Raw genomic sequence first — 22,658 nt, 5'->3', positions numbered from 1 at the left:
ATTTTTTTGCTCTATTAAAATATGTTATTTTTGTAGTTTCCTGTCGGCAGAAAAGACAAGGATGAAAAAAAGAGAGGCAACCTCATTCAATTGATCGTGATGGTGGGTGCCGCTTCAAGTGTGTACAGCAAGCACTCAGAAATGGCTTATGTACGTGCACATAAATTTGCAATTTTTTCCATAAGTCACAAAAATGCATTCTTTATTAATTTCTAGCTTGAATATTGAGTAAATCTTTCAGAGATAACAGAAGCATGTGACCAAAAAGCTTCCATAAAAAATGCAACTTTTCAACATGCCTCTCCCCTCTAAAGCTAGCTGCAACAAAATTTTAGACCACATAACAAGCTTAGTTTCAGATAGCGTGCAAATGAAGCAGCCTCTGTGCAAAATTTTACGTTTGAAACACAAATGGATCCATCGTGAAAAGCTTGAAAAATAGACGTTTTTGATAATGAAACTGAAATGAAAGAAAGTAAAGAAGCCCTGCAATTTGTTTGCCGGAAGTGATGCATGACCTAGAACGTTGAAAACCAGCGCAGCTTCTTGGCATGAGCGCAGAAATTACCAGCGCCAGCAACTTCAAACCCTAGAGGCAACATGTCGGGAGCTGCGTCACATTTTCTAACTGCCACGTGCACGCGTCATCTGCTTGGGTGATATTTAGAGACTACTAATAAGAAAATGAGACAGTTATGAGCCCTGCACATTTGCAAAGATTATTTTTAGGGTATATGTACTACTCATTTAGAGCCAATTTAGCAAACGTGAAATTTCGTGGCAGTTGGCCCTTAAGGATCATCGGGTAGTCACATCATCAACTAAGACGAAAAACCAGTGAAACATTTGCATATGCAAGAAACAGGGAGCACACAGGACCAATGCTGACCAAGCAGTCAAACCTGACCCCTCCTATATGGCATTCCTCAAATTTTGCAGTGCATCCTTGTGACCCAAAAGATCAAACACCCAGTAATTTCACACTTGCACAAACTACTCGAGCTAAAGCATAGAAGTACCAATCGTGTTTAATTAGCACATAATGGACGGCACAGACAACAGAACAAGCTTCAGCTTCTGTGCAAGCGCTCCCTCTTTACCATCAGCTCTTGTCTGTCTTGATGCCTGGCATTTTTTTGCCATGCTATCCCCAAACAGATCAGCCTAATTTGGCACTCCGGGAAATGTCGCACATTAATCAAATTTCTCCAAGACTACAATTCACGAGGTGCCAAACGGGACTCACCACTCCGTCAATGGCCATATAGAGCAGTCGCCGGGGCCGAACCACGCTGAAGATGCGGTCAATGTATTCAAAGATGGCTACCATCATCTCATCTTCATTTTTCGGAGCTGGCCTGTAGAGAAAAAAAAAAAACAAGACAGTGAATGTTAGGAAGCAGTAAAAATGCAATTATCCAACAACTAAAATGCTCTTCAGAGTGCCTGCTACGTTGACATCTTCAAATTCCCCAATTTTTCTAAGTTTTCCCCAAGTGTCTCTATGAAAATTCACTGGTATTCTATGACACTGGAGTTTCAGGCGCGAGACAGTTAAAGGTGGTCTATAGCTTACAAAGTTACTATGCCAGCCCATAATTATCAACTGCTGCCAGTAACCTACCAGTCAGGTGGAACATACTGCCACATTTGACCGAATCCTGTGTTTCGTGATACTCCAACCACTTGGCCAAGCATACCCTAGCAAAGCATGCAAGTACATCATTTTTTGCAGATTGCATATGTTCAGTCAAACACTTTGCTTCCTTCTAGCACACGACTAGGTTTTGCCATAACCACTGCAACTGCACTCTAAGAAAAATCGCGGGGAAAACGGGAGTAACTGGGCCATTAGTCCTAAAAAGGGCGCTTTCGTCCTTCAAAGGACTAACTGCATGAATGTTCGTGCCGTGTGCAAATTTCAGAGAGTAAGTGTTTAGTCCCTAGTCGGAAAGAGAGCAACGGGAGGATGAACGACAACAGTTACTCCCCATGCAGTTCGCTGTTTTCGTCCGCGTCATGGAGTGATGCGCCGAAAACGGTATTGTCTATAAATAGTGAATAGTTCGAAGTTCGTGCACTGTCTATTTAACTACATGCAAAGCAGCACCTTGCCTCCTCGTGAGAAAATTGGGTGAAACTTAAAACTGGAACGTGAAGAGCCATGCCCTTCGTGCACACACCACAAGTGAGCGATACACATTAAACGTGCAAGTCATTGATAGATGGCTAGATTTTCTTGGTCAATAGTACCTAAGTGCCTTCTGTTCCAACGAGATTACGGACTTAACTGAAGCAATGTGTAGCTCAAACGGGACATGCTAAGTGACAGAAATTGTCCTTCTCTGTCGTCTTAGGTGCCCCGTTTGAGCTCGCTACACGTAGTGCCTCAATTTAAATGACTAACAATACTCGGGCTGATTTCTTTTCGCAGTCGCTTATGGTTGCAAGTACACTCAATGTTAGACTCTCACTGCATTGCATGTGCATGCCAAGTCTCTTTTACATTGCCGCACTTGCGTTCCAATGCTTAACCCTGTCTGAATATCCGGTGCTGTCAACCGACCACCGTGGTGAAGTGGTTAGACTACCTGACTTGTGAGCGAGAGGACATGCGTCCGAATCCTGCTCTCGGGGCAAGTTTCTTTTTTTTAGCTCAGTAATTTTTTATTAGGGTATAAATGACTAATTTCATTAATTCCACCTTTGCAGAGCATCGGAATGAATTACCGTTACTCCCTTGAGGAGCGTCGGAAAAGGGCAACTGTTAGTCCTCGAAGGCGTAAGCACATGGGGAGTAACAGTTCATCCCATGTCAGTTAGTCCCCAAAAGGACTAATGGTTGTGGCAAATCAGTGAGTCCCCAAAAGGACTAACCTCCCTACCCCTTTTAGTCCTTTTTTTCTTATAGTGTGTACCTACGTAATTTCCCTAATTCAAGGCAACAAGGGCGGCAATTCCCTATTTCCCCCTAAAAACTACAAAAACTCCAGGTTTTCCTAGTTTTCAGTGGTGGACTCAGACACCCTGCTCTTGCATATCTATGTTATAAATATACGTAGAGTTTCGAAGCTCTGCCTATAAAAATGTTTCAGTGTATTGTCGGTTGTAATCGTGCTGTGCTCCTTTTAGCCTGAGAGCAAAACTAAAGTTCCACCTTGTTGCATCAAACATGGGCAGAACAAATTGCTGCTTATTTCGAGCAACTGTCAAATCCCCCAGAGAAATTACGTTTATTTTAGACTTTACATACCGAATTTGGTCAAACATGAAACTGACATATCGAACTCTGCAGCATCGAAGAAACAGGTGGCAGGCTTTCTGGCAACACATCGGAGGGTAGTGGTTGGCGTGAAAGGCGCCTGCAGTTCTTTGCATGAGCTGCGGTGCCAATCTGTTGTTTGCACTCAAGCTACTTGCTGTCAGCAGAGGCTCTTCGCGTGCTAGTTATGTGCGATGCTGCCGTGCCGTAATGCATCCCACGCAATAACAACCGACACAAAGAACCAAATGAAGCTGAATTGAATTATGGTGCTTTACGTGCCACAACCCCAATCTGATTGTGAGGCATGCCGTAGTTAGGGACTCTGGAATAATTTGGACCACTTGGGGTTCTTTAACGTGCACCCAAATCTAAGCACACGGGTATTTTCACATTTCACCCCCGTCAAAGTGCAGTCACCGTGGCCGGGATTTGACACCGCAACCTCGTGCTTAGAAGCCCAGCATCATAGCCACTAAGCAACATTGGCCAGAAGAGCATTGACCACAATACTGGAAGGTGGGAAGGGGAGAACAGCCCTGATTTTTTATTTGTCCCCAATTCACACATTTTGTAGGATACATGCCCACCTTTATTAACAATGATTTACCTTTAAATGCTGTACACAAGCACCAGTGTACTACCTGCAACAGCACAAATTTACATGCAACTCGTGGTCTTTAGATTGCATTGACTGTTTCAGTGATCCTGCTGCTGACGATTTCACCTGCTACCGGCACTTGTCTGAATGAGCTTGTGCGAAGCATTTACCTCTCTGGCACCCATTGACAATCCCAAGACTTTCAAGCATATGGTTGGAGACTAAAAGGTGAAATGTTTATGCAAACAGTATTTAGGCACACTTTTCTAAAAGCTTTACAAAACATTCGTAATATCGCAGATCACGCTCAAATTCGTAAACCTTAGGGAATATTCAGGACAGTTGGAAGACAGTGAAGCCAGGGTAAAGGGCACTATGGAGGTTCCGACTCTGTTTCTGATTGTCCCCCCACCTCAAAAAAAAATGACAAATGTAACTTACTTGTTTTCCGGATGACAACAGGGATGTATAATTCCATTCATGTCCAAGTACAAGTTGTCGAATTCTACATCATTTGGATTCGGCTTTGTTGTGTCTACCGGGATCCTGACGCCATCGACAACCTGCGGCTAAAATTTTAAAAAAGCAAGAGCATCAACATAATGTGATCCCGATCTTTTAACAGAATTTTACATTCAAGAGCTACAAACAGGCAGAGACTGAAGCCACAATGCAGTGCGTCAAGGTTTTTTTAATGCATGCGTAAGCCTAAAAGTACATGACTGCATTGTGACATAATTTGTCTTAATATGCTTCCCTTCATCATCATTCAATCAACTGGAATTTGTCTGGTGAAGTAAGTATTCGTATTTTAGCACTCACAATGTTTTTTAACTTCCCAAACTTTTTTTCTTGCTTTCTGGTATTTACACAGCCATTCACTGAATGATGACGTGTCGTTGACTCCCACTCCTACAGGAATGCAACCACCATGGCAGAGAATCAAACCTAAACTCCGAGGTCTGTAGCTCAAAAGTTCGCATAAATCACCGCAATCCCGGCAGATTCGAAAGCATTTCGATAATGTTTCGGTAGGCAGACACGAAGGCAGCAGCATGGGTAGGACTAAAGGAGCTGATACCATATAGTTGTTGACGTCCTAATGGTACCTTCAAATGGTCCTTACTGCACTCCTGCTCGGTTTGCAGAAATGTGGAACCTTCTCAAGACCGCAGTCATGGCAAGTTATGCCCGAGCTGCACGTTCAGCTGCTCCCAGAGCAATCGGAGGGGATGCGTGACCGGAATTCTGTAACATCTCGGTTCTGCTCCCAGCTAGAAGGTGAGGGCACCTCCAGAAGCTCCAAGCTGGAGTGCCGAGCTTCGTATGAAACAGGCAAACATGTTCCAAGCAGGCGAAACCAAGCAGCTGAATGCAAAGCATGCTGCCAGAGCACTCCACATCGCTCGAAATACTTAAATTAGATTCTGAGGTTTTTACGTAACAAACCACTAAAAATCAACCAGTCATGTGTACCGTGAGGATGCGGTCGTGAATACATATACCAATGTCGAACTCTAGGAGAACTTGTATAGATGTGCCAGCCAATGTCTTTTGCTCCTTTTTACCTGAGCATCGTCGTAAACACGAACTTCCTTTAGCTAAATACACAGGGATGGAGAGAAACTGTTCTACTTGGCTGATTTCGCACTGATTTCGACGAAATTTGTTGCATTTAAAAGAAAAAGGTAAAATCTAGTGACATTAACAAGCATATATTGTATTTACGCTGTCAATTCTTTCTAAAAGTTCCAGCATAAGTTTACAACTATAATTCTACAATAAATAACAATATTGCAATTCTGTAAATTGCCCCTAATAATACTTATAAAGCCAACATAAGCGCTTTAATTTTACATCATTCAGAACTATACCACTAGTTTATGAGCAAGACTTTTGCAAAAACTTGTAAACGTGGTCTATATTTGTCTATATAGATTGTCTATAGAAAGAGATGAAGTGCTTATAGGATTGCAATATCTTTCTTTCTTTTGCAGAGTTATGCGTCTTTAAACTTCATGCTTCTATTTTTAAACTTACTAATTTTTGGCAATTCTTGTAACAAATTCCAGATCCTAAATCAATATTCTGCTTCCTGTACTCACTAGAATTTAACTTTCTCTCTCAAAAGCAAGAAATTTCCTTTAAGTCAGTCCAGCGGTTGTCACAATAAAGCATTTGAGCACTTTACATGTATTTCAATAGAGAAATGAGTTTTGGCCTCAAGCTAAAGTACATGGCATCTTTTGGGAACTATGGTTTGGAGCATGGAGGCACAAAGAGAGGCGGGATGAAGCGTGGTTTTACAGGCAGAGGTTGTACTGAATTATTAGGGCTGATTTACATTGCCAACTCGAAGAGGTCTCGCAACCAAGTTGGTCCCAACGTGACCGGTCCAAATGGTCAGCTTGGCAGAAAGCGACTGCTTTAAGTCAGAACTCACTGCTCGATTTCTAGTGATCTTTACAGATCTAGTGGAACATAAAGCAACTTAGATATAACAAACAGGAAAGTGCAGTCAAGGCAGGCAGATAATCAGATAAAATGACGAGAACAGAAAACTTTCAAGTACACGACGGGTTCAGATGATGTAGTGCAAAAGGAGTCATGGATCTCTGTGAGACGCCACTGCATCGCAAAGGACCTAATTAGGATGATGATATGTAAGAAGCTTCTTTGAATGTTATCCAAGATTGCATGAATGTTGATTGAACTCTGTTAGATGGTAAAACTTAGACTATGTTGAAGAGAACTTCTGCTGTGAAAATAATATTAGTTGACACATGCAATTGGTATGCCCCTGTGAAATCAGCTACAGCAGATGCGTCAACTCTGATTCAAATTGAATTCTTCGAACAGTCAACAGTCTCTGCAGCAGAACAATTCACAGAGACATTTGCTTAGTTTTCCATTGATGTAGTACACAGCTGTATAGTTCGGCCGCTAAGAAAACAGGTTTCCACATTTGTCTTATGGAGCTGTCCACTGGTCGATCTGGAGCAGCCACCAAAATCCAGAAGCGAGCGCTCCAATGTCATCAATCCAAATCTGCCAGCTGACAGTGAACATTTTTCGCGGGGCATCATACCAGAAGTTATTCTGCACATGTAACACAAAGCGGCTCTGGAAATGGTGCTTAACTTTACATGACAATCAAGATCACTGCTCTATAGCAGGCACACTGTTGCGTACCGATTTCACATAAAGACAGAAGTGATGTAACCTATTTTCCCCCGAATCCATGCTTCAGTGGCGCAGGAAGTGAGAACAATCCGGCGCAGAGCAAGTTGATCCGAAACATGTGACCTCGCTCAAGATCAATCAGTGGAAACTAGATTCGCCCCTGCAGAACAATAATTCCTGCTCCTTATCAACCAGTGGAAACCGGATTTGCCACCGCAGAGCAAGAAAATCCTGCTCCTGATCGACCAGTGAGTTTACCGTCAAGTGTTCTGGCTGGTAATGTGCTTTGCTTACTTTGTTTCACAAATGACAACTGTATGTTCGGTGTTCTATAAAAAAAGAAAGGGCGTTCTTGTCATACTCACTGAAGCTGGCAAAAAACTGACAAGCTTTGCATTTGCTACCCCCCTCCTCCTTTTCTACTTCTTGGAGCCCAACTTACCTTTTCTTCAACGCAGTGGGCAACTATGGATGGATACTTTCTACTCAGCCATCTGAAGAAGGCTGGGACTCCCATGTTTTACCTGTAAAGGTAAAAAAAAAATACGACAAGAAGTAAATCTCACACAGTGTAAGAAATGTACCCTGAGAGTCATACCTGTAACAACTGTTACACTTAACAGTGCAGGTGCAACAAAAACACCCTATAATCTCAAGTGTAACTAGTTAAACCTAAATTATGTGCTAAAGAAAACAACAGGTGGCAGGCATGTACAGTGGTCCAGTGCTCTATAAACAGTTCCTTTGCATGTCAGCAGCAATGACACGAAAAAATATCTTTCAACAAAACTTTTAAAATATTTCGAAAACACCTCCAAAAAGCTTTAGAAAATATGAGATGAAGGCCCGCAAACCAACTCGTGCCATCAGTAGCAATGAGCTTAGGATAGTTTGCAGGCATAGGAAGGAGTCAGTTGATGGATGACAAGGCTAACACGAGATCTCTGGAAGGGGGCTTTCACGCTGCAACTGACTTAGCAGGTCGATAATGGTCCCCTCATACCAGATGGAAATATTTCTGCCATGTCATTTTTGTCAAAGGCAAGTTGCATTGCACAGCTTTAGGAGGATAGGACCTATGAAAGACGACTCCATACATGCACCATCTTGTGTGTGCAATGTCTTTCACACCTCCTGGAAAACTGGAGTACCGAGGTAGCGAAAAATTGTGCACCATCATGGCATCTCTCGTAACATGCTTCTTTCCTCACCGGATACCTCCTCTCAGACGAAAACCAAAATGTACTCGTGCTCCGTTTGCCGGAGAAGCAACTTGTACATCTACATGCAACAGAACCAGCCAGCATTTCCATGAAAAGAGCATGATCAAAACCATCACAAAAAGGTATGCTAGGCCTGCACGGGTTGTTTGTATGCTTTCATACCTAACCATACAGAGAGCACTCGTGTTTGCACATGGACAACAGCATTTTTACAAATCATTCATTGGTATACTGGTCCATGGCTGTGCTCTGCTTATGTGGTGCAAAATGGTTCAAAATACAACATAATTTTCCCAACCTGTTTTCTTGTTTTTATTTTACCCTTTCCTAAATATAAAAGTTCAAGCCGCACAGGAACGTTTATAATCTATTCTGTATTAATGCAGCTCCGTAAGACGGTGCAACCAAGACTGCTGTTTCTGGTTGTGTTTTGGTAATGCAGATGTAAGATAAGAATGCTAATTACGTAAGGATAAAATGATGGCAAAACTGCTTTCTACCAACTCGACGAAGTTGAATGTGCAATATGTTGAATGTGCTCATTATAATTATCTAATACTGAAGTTAAACTAAATGTTTGACATACACAAGAGCACTTGGAACTTCTGAATAGGGCCAAGTTAAAACACTGATCAAATGAACAAATAATGAATCAATGGGCACTGAGCAAAACATAAAAGTAAAGCTGGATCGCAGGGGTAATAACTTAGCCAAACACAATGGCTGCAGTGGAAAGCTAAGACAAAATGGAACCACGGACACCAAAAGGGAGGGAATCAAATTATCTTTTGGGATAGAGGTCAGAAATATTCAAAACTTTTGAATAACAAATAAATTTTCCGTACAATTCAGTCCTCAAATCAAATAGTGATGATTCAGAAATTCAAACATATTTATAATACTTCACATCGTTAATTTTGTGCATTCAAACATAAAATTTACGCAACGATGCTATAGCTCCCTCCCCCCATCAGTGGCAACAGCAGACAAATAATGCATGACAAATTATGTAGTACAGCATGCTACATTCTGGGTGAATGAATGATGTTTATCAAGACAAAATGTATAATACAATGTAACGATTGTTCAGAGAACCAGACTTCTCCGGCTAAACCGCAATCATCGGCACTAAAATTTCCCTCGTACATGAAATTCCACAGTGGGTGTTGTTTGTGCAGGCTGGAATAGTGTGCTCCTTTCAGATTAAACCTAAATATGCTGAAATGCAACATTATTTTGTATCAGCTGTGACCCCTACAACTAGCGAGTTTTGTTTTGCTAGTGCCGCAGATTATGTTTATTATAGCTTCAGTCCCGATCCCAGTCAGGTGCAAACTGGCCCACACGAATGCCCTCTTTAAACTTCATTCTGATAGTAGCTGAACGCATATGCACACAGGAGTCTCAAGTATGTGAACAAACTGCGTATTCCTTCATAATGCTTCAAGCCTGTTTCACATGATGCGATTTTCGTCGCACCGGAAGTGCGATTTCCGTCGTTTGCGATGAAAATCGCTGTCGCAGTGCCGACCCCCCGATTTTCGGCTGCGACCAACCGGTTGGTCGCACAGTCGCACCGTCGCACCGATCGCTGCGATTTTCCGTCGAAATTGCGCGGAGAGCTGTCAACGGAGCTATTCCGCCGGTTTGTTTTGGAAAATGGCGTCTCGCACGACAAGTGCAATGCACGGAGAGGTGGATCGTCGAATTCGGTACGTACGCGAAGGGAGAATAAAAAACTTGTACCGCAGATTGCATTCTCCAATTGCTATGCGTTTGTTGACACGCTACACAGCAAATGAAGTGCATTTTCACGTTTGCTTCGTACGCCTTTGGGAGTTCTCAGTGCTAGGAGGTGTTCGAACCCCAGCAGACGACGAGGTCGTCACAATTTTCTTTTGCTGAGTAGCATGCAGAAATCGCGCTTACAAAGCAGCTTGAATTACTTCAAACTTGGCAAGGGCAAATGACAAGACAGCAAAGTACCCGAAGTTTCAACGTTGCGCTGAACGCGGTACCGTTCAGTTGCATTTTCTTGTCGGTTTTCAAGCATGAATTTCCCGATGCATCTTGAAAGCTTATCTTGCCTCTTATTAAATTTGACAGAGCGAAAGTGTAGGCTATCGTAATGAATTTGCTACGATAGCATTAAATCCGTGGCTTGAATAAAACATTACATGCACGTTAAGTTGCACCTCTTCTCTGGATATTTTTTTTTTCTTGCACAGAAACCAATAAACATTGACTATGTTGCGGACTTTGTATCCTTACTGCATCTGTATGAACACATGCTCTGCAAGGTACTTAACTGTACAGCTAGTAGATTAAGTAAATTGCTTGCTATAATGGCACAGTGACAACGTACCCTCCTGCACAATTATGTAGAACTCGTGCAACAATGCGAAAAGCAGGCAAATGGCCTGTTCTTGTGGGGATAAAACAGTATAAAACGACACGCTGAAGAAAAGTAAAACTGTGCAGTGAAGTCAGCCAGTACAAGCATTTCTTGCACGTTCACGGCTGATCAAGTGTGCAGAAACATTCATGCCTTACATGTTTCTAGTAAGTTTCTAATAAGTTTATGATCACATATATTAGTGTGTAAAACCATATAACGATATCCGCTGCGATTACTATCTTTATAAATAATGAAATACCATGCTACTTGCAAGAACATATATCACCCGAGGATTTTAGAACAAATTTCTGCATTTCAACTATACACAATATGTGGTTTATTCAATAAAATAACACAAACTGGGCTTTTTTGCAATGACAAACTTATTCCAAACTTTACTTACATACAGGCAAGAAAAAAAATTATAGACAGAAATATTGTTCTTCAATTTGTTCACCTGCCACTGTGGCTATAGCATTCTGCTGCTAACACAAGGCGAGGGGTTGTTTTGCCAGCCATGGAAGTCGCATTTCAATGGGAGTCATAGGTGAAAAAAAAAGCTCTTGCACTTAGATTTAGTTCATCACCTTTTATTGAACCCTTACACTTCAATATACTATTGCATAGGGGGGCATGCTTATGCAAAATCTAACACCAATAGAAAGCAAAGGGCAGAATTCTAAAACAACCATGTTTCGTGATAATTCGAGTGTGTAAATATTCATTGCATCAATATGTATTGTTCAACAGCACTGCACAAATAAGCATGATCAGGTATAGCAAGTACTCTGTCAGGAAGCTGGTTCTACAGATGTATAATATCAAGGCATGAATGCTCATACTACATATACGTCGCACACATAGCACAAAGAAAACCTTTTTCAAGAGTTGTCCCTTCTGGCAGATATGAGTGGGCCATAAGCAGCAGGAACTTTATTGCAGGACATTGTGTAATACCGCTTATGAAAGAATGAAGAGAGTTAAGAGGCTTTTAACAGGAGTACCTCATGCTGCTCTAATAAGAGGAACGATGAGCAAAAACATTTTTGGTAGAGCACTTAAACAGTAACTTTCTGAAAGGCAGAAAATTCCAGGTGAGAGTTGGAGGTACATTTGGCCCACACATAGCAACAACACGGGCATACTACAAGAAACACTACAGCCTATGGTGTATTACAGTCTATGGGAAAGCTATCTTATGCAGAAATCAAGAATGATGCAACAAGCCCTCGACAACACTTCAGACTTTCTTGGCCGGTCTGGCCTCTCGCTTTCTGATAAGTCAGCTCATATCAACGTCGAAAAAAAAAGAAAGACTAGAATCAAGAACTGCCCCAGATTGCACATTGTGATCCACATAGCTGGACAAGTATGCCCACAAGACAACATCCACAAATCCTCAGCCAGTGTAAGCCCATGACGGCAGAGCCAGCACGTGGGTGAAACAATTATGCAATGCCTGGACGCAACTTCCACACCTGGTGAAAAGAATAATCTCGAAATAATGGGGGTGGACAAGTGGATACTATAGAAAATCGCAGATGCTGTGCTTGTGTCCAAGGTATGGTACGGTATGAATTACCAGCAGCACACAAAAAAGACAACTCGTCGAATACAGGCATCGGGTAGTAATAACAGGTCTTTCCAACTTTACCATGCTTGAAGACCTCTATGAGAAAGAGCTAACGAACAAGCACCTAGACAGTAGAGTTGCAGCCTGCAGCACAAATTCTTTGTCTCAAGAGCTCAGAACCTCGTCCCAAGATACTATGCCAGCTAGCATATGAGATGCAAAGACGACTACCCCTCCCTTCAGAAACACAACCTCGGGAGTGCCTGAACTTGAAACACAACAGGCCCATACCGTGGAATATGGGGGCAAACAATTAAGCCAGGAGACTATATGCAACTGCCAAACACACAGAGGAGGTTGCTAATCATGAAGATGCAAGCAAACATAAGGCACATATGGCATGGCAATAGCAGTGTAACAGTAGTATGACACTACATAAAGCTAAACCCTATATAAGTGAGTACCATTCCAGGTCATCCTACACCTAGAAAAGCTGAACTGAAAGCAATCAAAGCAGCACTTGTAGTGCAGATTACACCCTGCACAACACCCTGCATGGATTCACTAGAAACTATTTGGGCCTGCACATCACACAAGATTGTCAGGAAAATCAGGAGATTGACACGCGACTTGCAAGCACATGGCCAGAAATTAAATTACAGGATACATAACCGTGCAGATATTCCAGGACACAAGCAGGCTTATAAGCCCGACATAATAACTGAAAACTAGATGACTTTGTGTGTAATCATTATTAACTAAAGTGCAACAGATTGACAACAGACAAGAACGAAGTGCTCTGTGTGTTCACTTCGTTCCTGTCCATCGTATTTCTGTTGCACTATAGTTAATTACTATAGATTGTAACACCATAACTTGATACAAACATGCACACTATAGGATGCAGACAAATGCTCAGGACAAACTCCAGAATGTTTGCATCCTGATACTTATGAAAGTGAACGGTTTCATTCCATGGCTGTCAATGAGATGGAGAGAAAACTTGATTGTGTTCGTGGAACAAAAATGCATTGATAAGCTTAGACATATAGTCATTGCTTAACACTTTCGAAATTAATAATTATAGCTTGCTATCGACATTGAAGCAGCCTTTCGACAGCAAGAAAAGGAATCAGTTTTTCCAGCTCTGAACATCGAATTGCAGGAAATGCAAGCAGACACAAAATTCTGCCAATATAATCTGTTTAGGAATACCAAATTGGAATAAACATGGAGGCTTGCATTTGTACTTTCTCTGGCTGAGCAATCTAGTTTGAAATTACTCCCATAAGCATGTCGTAACAATGTTGATCTAATACAGGTTAAATGCATGACTATCTTAAGAAATCTGGAAGATTGCTATAAATTACAGTGAAGAAACTATAATATCTAATAACATTGATAATAATATTTATTTCCACAGAACAGGCTAACCGTGAGAGGCGTGCGAGGCTGAGCAGAAAGCTGAAAAATTCTACGGCAAGTGCGCCTGCCGTGGGCCCACGATCCTGCATTATGGATAGCGCGTATTGATATGGTCTTCTTGTTAGAAGTTCCGAGTATAGTACCAGCGCGAGACACGGGACAACAAAGTGGACGAGAAGTGTGTCTTTTAGAATGCTATGTTACAACGTACAGGTTTCTACAAAAGTGACGGTAACTGCTCGAAACATTTGATTCGTCGGCTTTTGCGCCTTTAGAAATATTTATAGAGGGCTCCCATATATATATTCGCAGCGCAAGCACGGCGATGGACGAACCAGGCTAGCGCTAAGGTTGAATTTCACAACACAATTTTCATTCCACGTCGTAATCACACAGATCGTTTGAGGCTTCGTTCAGGGGCACACGCGGGCGTTCGGGTTGGTGCTTCTTGATGCGTTTGGCGTAAGAATATGGCTAGGAGCAGGCACCACATATGCGCAATGACGGGCATTGTACACGCATCATTTCTCCAAAAGCTGACGCCGAGCACGGGTAGCGCGAGGATCTTGTTGGGCTGACACGACAACTTCGTGCAGCCGAACTCCGAATACTGCATATACGGTGAGGGCAGCTATATGAACTTGTCGGTAGGCCATCTTGTAGATTGTTGTAGCGCAGGCAAAACGAAACGGTCATAGAAGGTAGATAAGACAACACACAGCGCTGAACCATAGAATAAAGAATTGCTGAACCACCTGCGAACAGCTGTTTACGTGCGCGATGTTGCACTGATCTACAGAAACCGCCGTCGCGCACTCCAAGACAAATCTTAACTAACGGTTTTAAATTAGTAAACGTACATATTATTTGCTTCTAATCAAGATGAGTCAATAATATTATAGTGTAACCGTTTTATTCACTACAATAAAGTAATTATGCAGCGTGTGCCGCGAAACCTGGCTGTAAGCAACCCTGGGCGTCGCACCAGTCGCATTGTTGAAATCGCAATCATGTGAAATGAGCCCTCTAAAAATCGCATTGCGACGCGTGCGACAGCACCGATTTTCGTCGTTGCAGTCGCAGCATGTGAAACAGCCTTCACTAAAACGTGTCCCGTAATGTGCAATGTAATGAAAAACTTGCTAACATCGTGAAAGGAAAATGTGAACATCCTTTTACATCAATGCAGAAAAGCCGTGCTTAAGTTTTGAAAATACTAATGGATTCGCTTCTGGCACTACTTCGCTTGGTCTCCATACACTTGGTATCTACCCATGCGCCCTCACTTTTGGATTTTAAAAAGCGAACACAAAGCAGGGAAGAGGAAGAACACAGGACCAGATGCTCCCCAACAAGGCACTTATGCAGGGGGGGGCTGGCTCACTTGGAGACGTTCTAAACCACTGCGAAGCTATCACACGCGCGACATTGCGTAGTTCTTTGAGTGGCCTTCGGCACCGAAGCTTTAGGACTGCGTAACGCGAAAGAAGTTGTCACTGCCTCGTAGTGCAAAGCGCAGGTGACGCAGGTAAGCACAATCACCGGATCCCAACAACTGCACGAGTAAGCGAGGCAACATATTTTAGACCAAGATACACGAAGAGTTCAGAGGTTGCGCCACTGTCAACATAGCAGGATGAAGCACGCAAAACGGCTCGAGCCTACATATGAAGCGAAACATAGTTCTCAAATGATTATCGGTTCTTGAACTCCGGTTGCACGTAAACAACTGACAGCTCCCGGGGTGACGCGACGTCTTCTGAAGCGTCACGAAATTTGCAGAGAACAAACGAATCTCAGCACTATTAGCTCAGATACCTAAAGTGTTCGAGATGCTATTTCCAAAGCTGTTCAATTTGTTTTCGCGAGAAAACAGGGTCTAAAAAGTGCACACGAGTTGCTTACAAATGCAACCGCTTGCGAGGGTCCACGCGCGGTTTTAGAGGAGCACGAAAAAAAGCGCATTAGCTACAATGCTTACATCGGTTCACAGCTCTTACCTCGCTACGGTGGGAGTTCTGATCCTCAGAGTCTCTACAAGCAATCCTCTCCAAACTTACTCCACTGGCATTACCGTAAACAACGCTAGACCCCCGCTAAGGAAACGCGGTGGCGGACATTGTGGTGGAACGGGAACAAGCCAATGAGCTGCTATCACCGATACCGAGGCCAATCCAAGCCAGAAAAATCGTGAATTGGCTCAAATCGTCACGGTCGAAGTCAAACCGTGGTCAAACCGCTTGCCTAAGCTCTGATTAAAATTAAAAATCCAAGTTTTTATTAATAAAAAAATCTGTTTCTATTGACTTAAAACGTGTTTATCTTAATTGTGGTTAAGAGTTCATTGAGTTTGTGATTTGCTAGTCGTTACAACTTTTCTTTCAAAGAATCCACTAGAATCCGAAGTTGGAATCAAAGTTGCGCTCTTTAAAATGGCGACGCGCATGCTTGTATTTCAGTGGCTACTTTTATTTAGAGCCGTAATCGGTGACAGGTGCCATTTGCAGGTGTGATAAGCACTTGCATTTGGCGGTTCTACCGCAGAAAAACATGACATCACAAACCGATTTTTATTCGTGCTGCGTCGACGAGATAGCGTTGGAAGGACTCGATGGCATCACGCTACAGGCTCTGTGGGTCCGCCTGCAGCTGCGCCCAAATTTTCCCCTCTCTCTGGACAGCAAGTCCAAAGCCTTCATATGGAGCGCGCTGGTCCCGGAGACTCGCCTCAGCTTCTACGCACTCAAAGAGCCCCGCATGGACCTCGTCATTTACGACCGGTACAAGCACGTGGATCCCAACACTGGGTACGTGGTCGAACCCAATGTGCTTCCACCGGATCCTTACCCCTACAAGTTGGTCAACAAGAACGGGCAGCTCGGTTCGTGCTGCGCCTTTGACACTCGCAAGGATGTTAGCGACGAAGTCCGGCGTAGCTCACTCATCCTGGACGACGTCGTTGCTAAGTGGGGCAACCGTTTGGTGATAGTAGCCGACCAAATGACTCGCGAGCGGGCGCTGATCGGGCCCAACAACACGATCGCGGACTTGGACCTGAGCGAAATGAAGTACTGCATACTGGAGCGTATTGGTCGCTCGCGTTACTTGGGCCAAACGACGCAGGGGCAACTGGACCTGCGTGTGATGAACATTACACACGCGTCCATGTTCATCATGCGCAAGCAGTTGGTGCAGCGAAACCTAATCACGAAGCAGGACTTCTGCCTGAAGACGGAGAGCGGCGGTAGCAAAGTAGGTTTCTTGCTCCATCTGCCGCGGTTCTTCGTGGAGGTGAAAACTAAGAGGCAGATTATGGCCCGGGAGCTCTGCGCCCTGTTAGACAGCAAACCGAACAAGCGCGAAGAGACTTCCAAACTCTTTAACGAGCTTGGACTGACCCCCGCGGCGGCCAAGAAACTCATGTATGGCCCAGCGTCCAAGTACGTGGCCCGGCATGCTGTGCCGTACAGCGAATTCTATCCAAACTCGCCCCGCGAGGAATGGTACACGAAGAACAACAAGCCGCGCAACGTTCGCATCTGTGAGCTTGTCAGGCCTTACGAGGAGGAGGAAGAGGAGGAGGACGTCGAAGGGTACAATGCCGACAAGAGCACAGGCCTGTTCTTTCACCCGCAAAAGTACACGTATGACAGGCCGAGGCTGAGCCAAGCTTACAAGGAGGTCTACAAAACTGGCACAGCGGGAATGACTTTGCGTGAACTGTCTGCCGCCTTAATGGCAACCCGCCTGGAGGTTCGGAATCTTCAAAAGGGGTTGATGAAGAGACAGCTTGTGGTACCATACAGGGAAGACGTGGGCAAGCAGCGTGTGATCAGGTACTTTTGTCCAGAGTTTGCTACAAAGTCTGAGATGCACAAAAAGATTCTGGCTGAAAAGAAACGGATGCTGGAGCAGCCAAGGGTAGAGCCACCGCCTGCTAAAAAGCGAAAGACAGATACTTCCTCATTGTCAAAATCGTTGGAGGCTGCAGAAGTGCAAGAAGTAACAAAAGCTGAAGAAGAAGTGGAAAAAACTGAATCAGCTGCAAAGAAGGCAGGAACAGCTGCTGTCATTAAACAGCCACCTGTAGGCACGTGTACAACAAGAGAGGTGCCAAAAGAAGCAGAAAAGGGCATAGACACTCTTCCTTCATGCTCAACGTCCAGTGATAGCTTGCATGACAGCAGTGCAGACACTCTCGAGGTTGAGCAACCCACCATCACTGTAGAGACCAACAGTGCCTGCTTCTTTCGGAAAGTGAAACCACAGGCGACAATAAGTTTCCCTACACTCTCAGAGGTGACAGATAGAAAGCCCCTGCAGAAACTGCTCCCTTCCTACAGGATGCTCACGCGGGCAAATAGGATCCTCGAGTATATAAAGGCTGAGACAGTGGTCACAGACTTATCCAAACTGCAGAAGGCCCTGCAAAAGGCTGAGGAGGAGGAAGGCTCAACAACGAAACTGGACCGGGTGTCCCTCAGGCGGCTGCTCTCCAAACTCTGCAACGGTGGGTACCTCAAGACTATTCATACTGTCCTGAGACTGGGGCAAAATGTGAGGGACCTCAAGCTGATTTGTATGCCATCTGTCACCAAAGATGATGAAATCGTCAAGGCAGCCATAGAGCAGGCCAAGTTCAAGTATTTCCAAGCCACACCAAAGGAGCCCAAGAAACCAGAGTGTAGCCCTGCACCCGAAGCCAGTACCTGCTCGAAGATGACTTACAACCCTGCCATGGGGCGCTACTACGGAGCGCAGCCAAAGTTTCGCAGAATGCATCTCTGTTATGCCTTCATGCATTATTTGTTGTACAGCTACGATGGTGTTCTGCAAGAGCGGCTATCAGATGACCCTTCAACCCCAGCACAGTACCAGAAGGATGTTAGCTGGAAGATGTTTGTTCCACCTCTGTCCAACAGTCCGAGCACGCCCAATGGATGGGTATTGTTTGCAGACATCCTACTCTCACTGCCACTCTCTCTGTTTGTCAAGATTGCGAGCTCGATCAAGCACAAGATTGAAGGGCTCGAAGAGTACCTTCATGATAAGATTAAATGTCACTACCTCATTCGGAGTCTGCCTGTGAAGCTGAGGAATGCGCTGCTTTTTGCCAGGAGGTACATCTACTCAATCCATGAGACAGTGAAGAGGCTGGCATTTGTAGGCATGGTCACCTTCGGGCCTCAGCGCCTCAAGGAGAAGGACCAGGTCTACCTTTTCCTGCACAGAAACTTATGCATCAAAGACACTAAAATTTCTCATCCAGGCTACCACCAGGTATCAACTGACATTGAGTATCCTGTAAAGCACTTCTTTCTTGAGACTCAGCAGGACGTCGACCACTTCTGGTTGGAAGTTGAGAACACTTGCATTTGTACTCCCCTTGGAATGCCGCAGTCGATACAAGGTCAAACCATAGAGCTTCAGAATTTGTACAAGAAGCCAGCCATGATTGAAGCCTGCAGAAACAGAGAGTTTGGAGAAGAGCAAGACAATGGCATAGTGCCCGGCGATCAGCTTGGGGCCGCGGGCTTTGACTCTGCCCTCTTTGCACACCTTAAGAGAAACTGGGCTTGTGCAAGCCCGATGCCCGCAAAGCTAAGCACATCCGCTGCTGAAAGCAGAAAGCCAAATCCAAAAGGTGCTAAGCCTCTGCAGAGACTTCTTAGCTATTTGGACAGAGCTTCCAAAAACACTGGATCAAGTCCTCCACAAAAACAAAGCCAGAAAAGGGTTCGAGATGCAATTTCTCGAATGTCAGTCTACTACCCAAAACAACCAGATGGCGAGCCATTAGCTGTGCCTGTTGTGAAAGGAGCAAAGAAAGCTGACGAACACCAGCCCAGGAGAAAAGCTCCGCAACGAAAGAAGTCTGATATTACTGTCAGGGTCGTACAGCCTAGGAAGCGCCACAATGTTCGCAGGCCCTACTATGATGACAAAGACCAAGCTGCTCTAAAGGAAATGAAGACCATGCGAGTATCATGGTCGTCACAGGAGGACATTGTTCTGCTCATGTGCAAAGTTTGTTCATGGTTTCTGGACCGACATTTGGATAAGATGGTGGTGCCATTTACTGTGATCAGGGACATCCTGAATGAGCGCTTTCCTGAGTTGAGCAAAGACAAGACATCTCGAGCATGTCAGAGGCGACTGCGATTTATGTTGCTCAACCCCGCAACCAAGGTCAATGCCTCAGTCTTCCTTTGCGAAGCACAGCAAGACCAGAAACTCGTGGAAATGTTTCATGGGCCAAAGCCAGTGAAATCAGATGAAAAACAATGGTTGTCTATGTTCAGAACTGTCCTTGATCATCTCATGCAAAAATTCAGCAAGAGCTCAGAGGAGAGGCACCGGGAGGTCACCCTCCCTAATAGTTTTGATGAGCTGAAGGACCGTTATGAAATAATTGTGAGTGGCCAAGTTGAAATGGACAGCTGGTCTTACACAGAGCCTCACAACCTTGTTGACATACACTTCAGCTCAGTGGCAATAGTGATCCTGTCCTCGCTTGCAGCTGACGATGGCAAGAGTAACTGGTCCTTGATGCTGTACAAAATCTACGAGCAGTATCCAGACAATCTTGTTCGCTCTGTGACTGCTCGACTGAGGCACAACGGTGTCATCTGCAGAAAGCACCCCAATGCCAAGAAACTTTTCATCTCTCTCAACCTCTCCATGCTGCCATTCACACTGTCCAACAAGTTCCAGTTCGATATGACACGACGCTACTCGCCACAGCACATAACATTGATGGGAAAATTTCTGCTTGAACTTTTGACCAAGCGTAGGAGTGGAGAGCCATGTAGCTTCCATGATGGTATTGAGCCAGCATATGCACCATTGCTGTTCACACTGCAGCTCATGAACAAGCTCAGTTACACGATGGAAGTACCTCAAGCAATAGTTGAATACGACTGCAGCATGACTGCTGGGAAAACGCACCTGCGAAAGCCAGAACCAACTGCCTCCTTGGCTGAAGAGCCTCTCGGGAGCAACACCACACTCAGTGACAAGGCAAAGAGCCTCAACTTTGTGACATCTGGCTGCAATGCCAAAACGTCTCGTTCATTCCTTTACATGCTCAGGCAGGACATGACTAAAGCACTCCAATACAATTACTTGCGTCCTCAGGACTACATAGTCATCAAATCATGCAAGCTCAACTTCTCGCTCACTGACGAGGATCTCATCCCAGGCTGGACTCTCGAGGACCCCACAGACAAGTCTTACGCTCTGAAAGTTCGTAACTCTTTGTATGACAAGATTGTCCAAGAGCAACGGGCCTGCTACAGCTTGAGTGCAGTAAGCCACTGCTGGACAGGAGAAGGAATTGCTGATGCTTACAAACAGGAGGGGAAAGCCCCCGAAGATGCCCAGCTTGGAACTGAAATCTACTACTTCATTCTGAAGAAAGAACAACTTGGAGTCACCTATGCCCAACTCTGCGAAGCCCTTAATTCAGCCATGGACAGTATGACCCTGAACTCTCACCTTGATTTCTTGGTCGAAAAGAAAATGATACTGCGTATTGGAGTGACATGCATTCGATACGTTGCACTTCAGCACTGCAAACCTTGGGTGATCCGTACTTTCAAGATCCCTAAAGAGATGCGTGCCTACACATGCACTCTAGGGGAGCAGGAGCATGTCCTGAGAGCCAAAGTAAAGAAGGTAGCAGTAACAGACCAGCTCAAGCCGACAGCTGACACCAGTGGCAGATCGGAGAACGCTGCTGAAGGTAGCACTGATGCTGGAGGAACCACTGCAGAAGGCGCACCAGGTAGCACAGGGCCTGAACCATCATCATCATGTACTTTGAAAAGTGCGGGCAAAGAGAGCAGCAGTGCTTCTAGTGTCAGTAAGGATGAGAGAAGTGAAATTGGATGGAAAAACGCAAACAGTCGACGGACACGAGACAGCAATAGCAGCTGCCTGAAGCGAACTTATTACGAGGCAATGACAAAGAACATTAATGTGGAGAATTTTGAGAAGATTATGTACATTCCGAGGCTGTGGAGAAAGCCTGATGGAACGCTGAATCGCCCCGTGTTCTTCCAGCTCCTGTCCGCAGTGCTGTCGTACATCTTGGACAATCCTGGTGTGACGGAAGACCAGTTCAGGGCCAACTTCTCCCGTCAAATAGAGCCATGTGTGCAGACACTGGACATGTTACGGATTCTGGAGCAGATGGGTTGCATCAGGCGATTCTTCATGAGGATGGACACTGCAGCAAAGTGCAGCCTCTTCTCCAAGCGGCGTCAACTGGTCATTTGTGACAAATACTGTCCAGGTGATATTGTCTGCTATGACGGAACTCTCGAGGCTCTTGTTAACTTCACAGCGTTTTCAGTCCATTTTCAAAAATAGGTGGTAATGTCCATGCATGCTTGACGTGCCCTACTGTGTACATATGTATTACATCTGTGTAGACTGCCTGTGTCAATTCTTTGTAAATTTCCTGAAAGGTGCCTTTTTCTGCACAGGAAGAATAAAATCATTTTGCATTCCAACGAGTGCAGTAAAACTAGGAAATTACCATGTCTGTGTGGACATAGATGAGCGACTCCTGGCCTTGTCAAAATAAATCCTTGTTATTGTGCACTTGGTCTGTTAATAATATAGCGTAATACATTCTTGTCCTAGATATACTTAATGTAGTAACCAATAGTAATTGGTGCTGCTGTGTAATGTAGTCTTATTTCTGGACGCCATTGTGTTTAGGAACTTCTGAAAACTACATAACTAGTGCATGTGAAATTTGAATTCTGTGTAGCACAAAGAGGTCATAAAATATGGCTTGCTCCTTACTTTAAGAGTGTATTCAGATGACGGTGATGATTGAACTTTATTAACAGCAGATGGAGTTGTTTGGTGACATTCCTTGCTGGTAGCCTCCTCAGTTCAGGAAGCCATGTGATCTGGCCATCTGCCTTGCTCTTTTCAGCTGACATTTGTCATCAGGGTTGAGGCTGGTGAGCCGGGCGTTC

The 22,658-nt window shown here is 44.4% G+C and overlaps 2 protein-coding genes across 2 annotated transcripts in view; one reads left to right on the top strand and one right to left on the bottom strand.

Moving 5' to 3' along the window:
- Nucleotides 1–15,817, bottom strand: part of Rat1 (5'-3' exoribonuclease 2 Rat1) — a 129,047-nt gene extending 113,230 nt beyond the window's left edge. Inside the window, exons 1-4 of the mRNA XM_075698882.1 lie at nt 15,666–15,817; nt 7,489–7,570; nt 4,305–4,432; nt 1,247–1,358 (exon numbers count right to left, since the gene is read on the bottom strand). Of these exons, the coding sequence (XP_075554997.1) occupies nt 1,247–1,358; nt 4,305–4,432; nt 7,489–7,563 (315 nt within the window). The 5' untranslated portion in view covers nt 7,564–7,570; nt 15,666–15,817. The remainder of the gene's footprint in view (nt 1–1,246; nt 1,359–4,304; nt 4,433–7,488; nt 7,571–15,665) is intronic.
- Nucleotides 15,818–16,071: 254 nt separating this feature from the next.
- Nucleotides 16,072–22,271, top strand: LOC142587699 (general transcription factor 3C polypeptide 1). The gene has a single exon (XM_075698881.1). The coding sequence runs from the start codon at nt 16,216–16,218 to the stop codon at nt 22,036–22,038; it is 5,823 nt and encodes a 1,940-aa protein (XP_075554996.1). The 5' UTR covers nt 16,072–16,215; the 3' UTR covers nt 22,039–22,271.
- The last annotated feature ends 387 nt before the right edge of the window (nt 22,272–22,658 follow it).

The sequence above is a fragment of the Dermacentor variabilis genome, chromosome 7 (genome assembly GCF_050947875.1).
Source record: "Dermacentor variabilis isolate Ectoservices chromosome 7, ASM5094787v1, whole genome shotgun sequence".
NCBI classification, from domain to species: domain Eukaryota; kingdom Metazoa; phylum Arthropoda; class Arachnida; order Ixodida; family Ixodidae; genus Dermacentor; species Dermacentor variabilis.
This window is presented reverse-complemented; position numbering and strand designations above follow the sequence as displayed.

Excerpts from the sequence above, each read along its gene's own strand:
- LOC142587699 (XM_075698881.1), top strand. The coding sequence starts at position 16,216 with ATGACATCACAAACCGATTTTTATTCGTGCTGCGTCGACGAGATAGCG.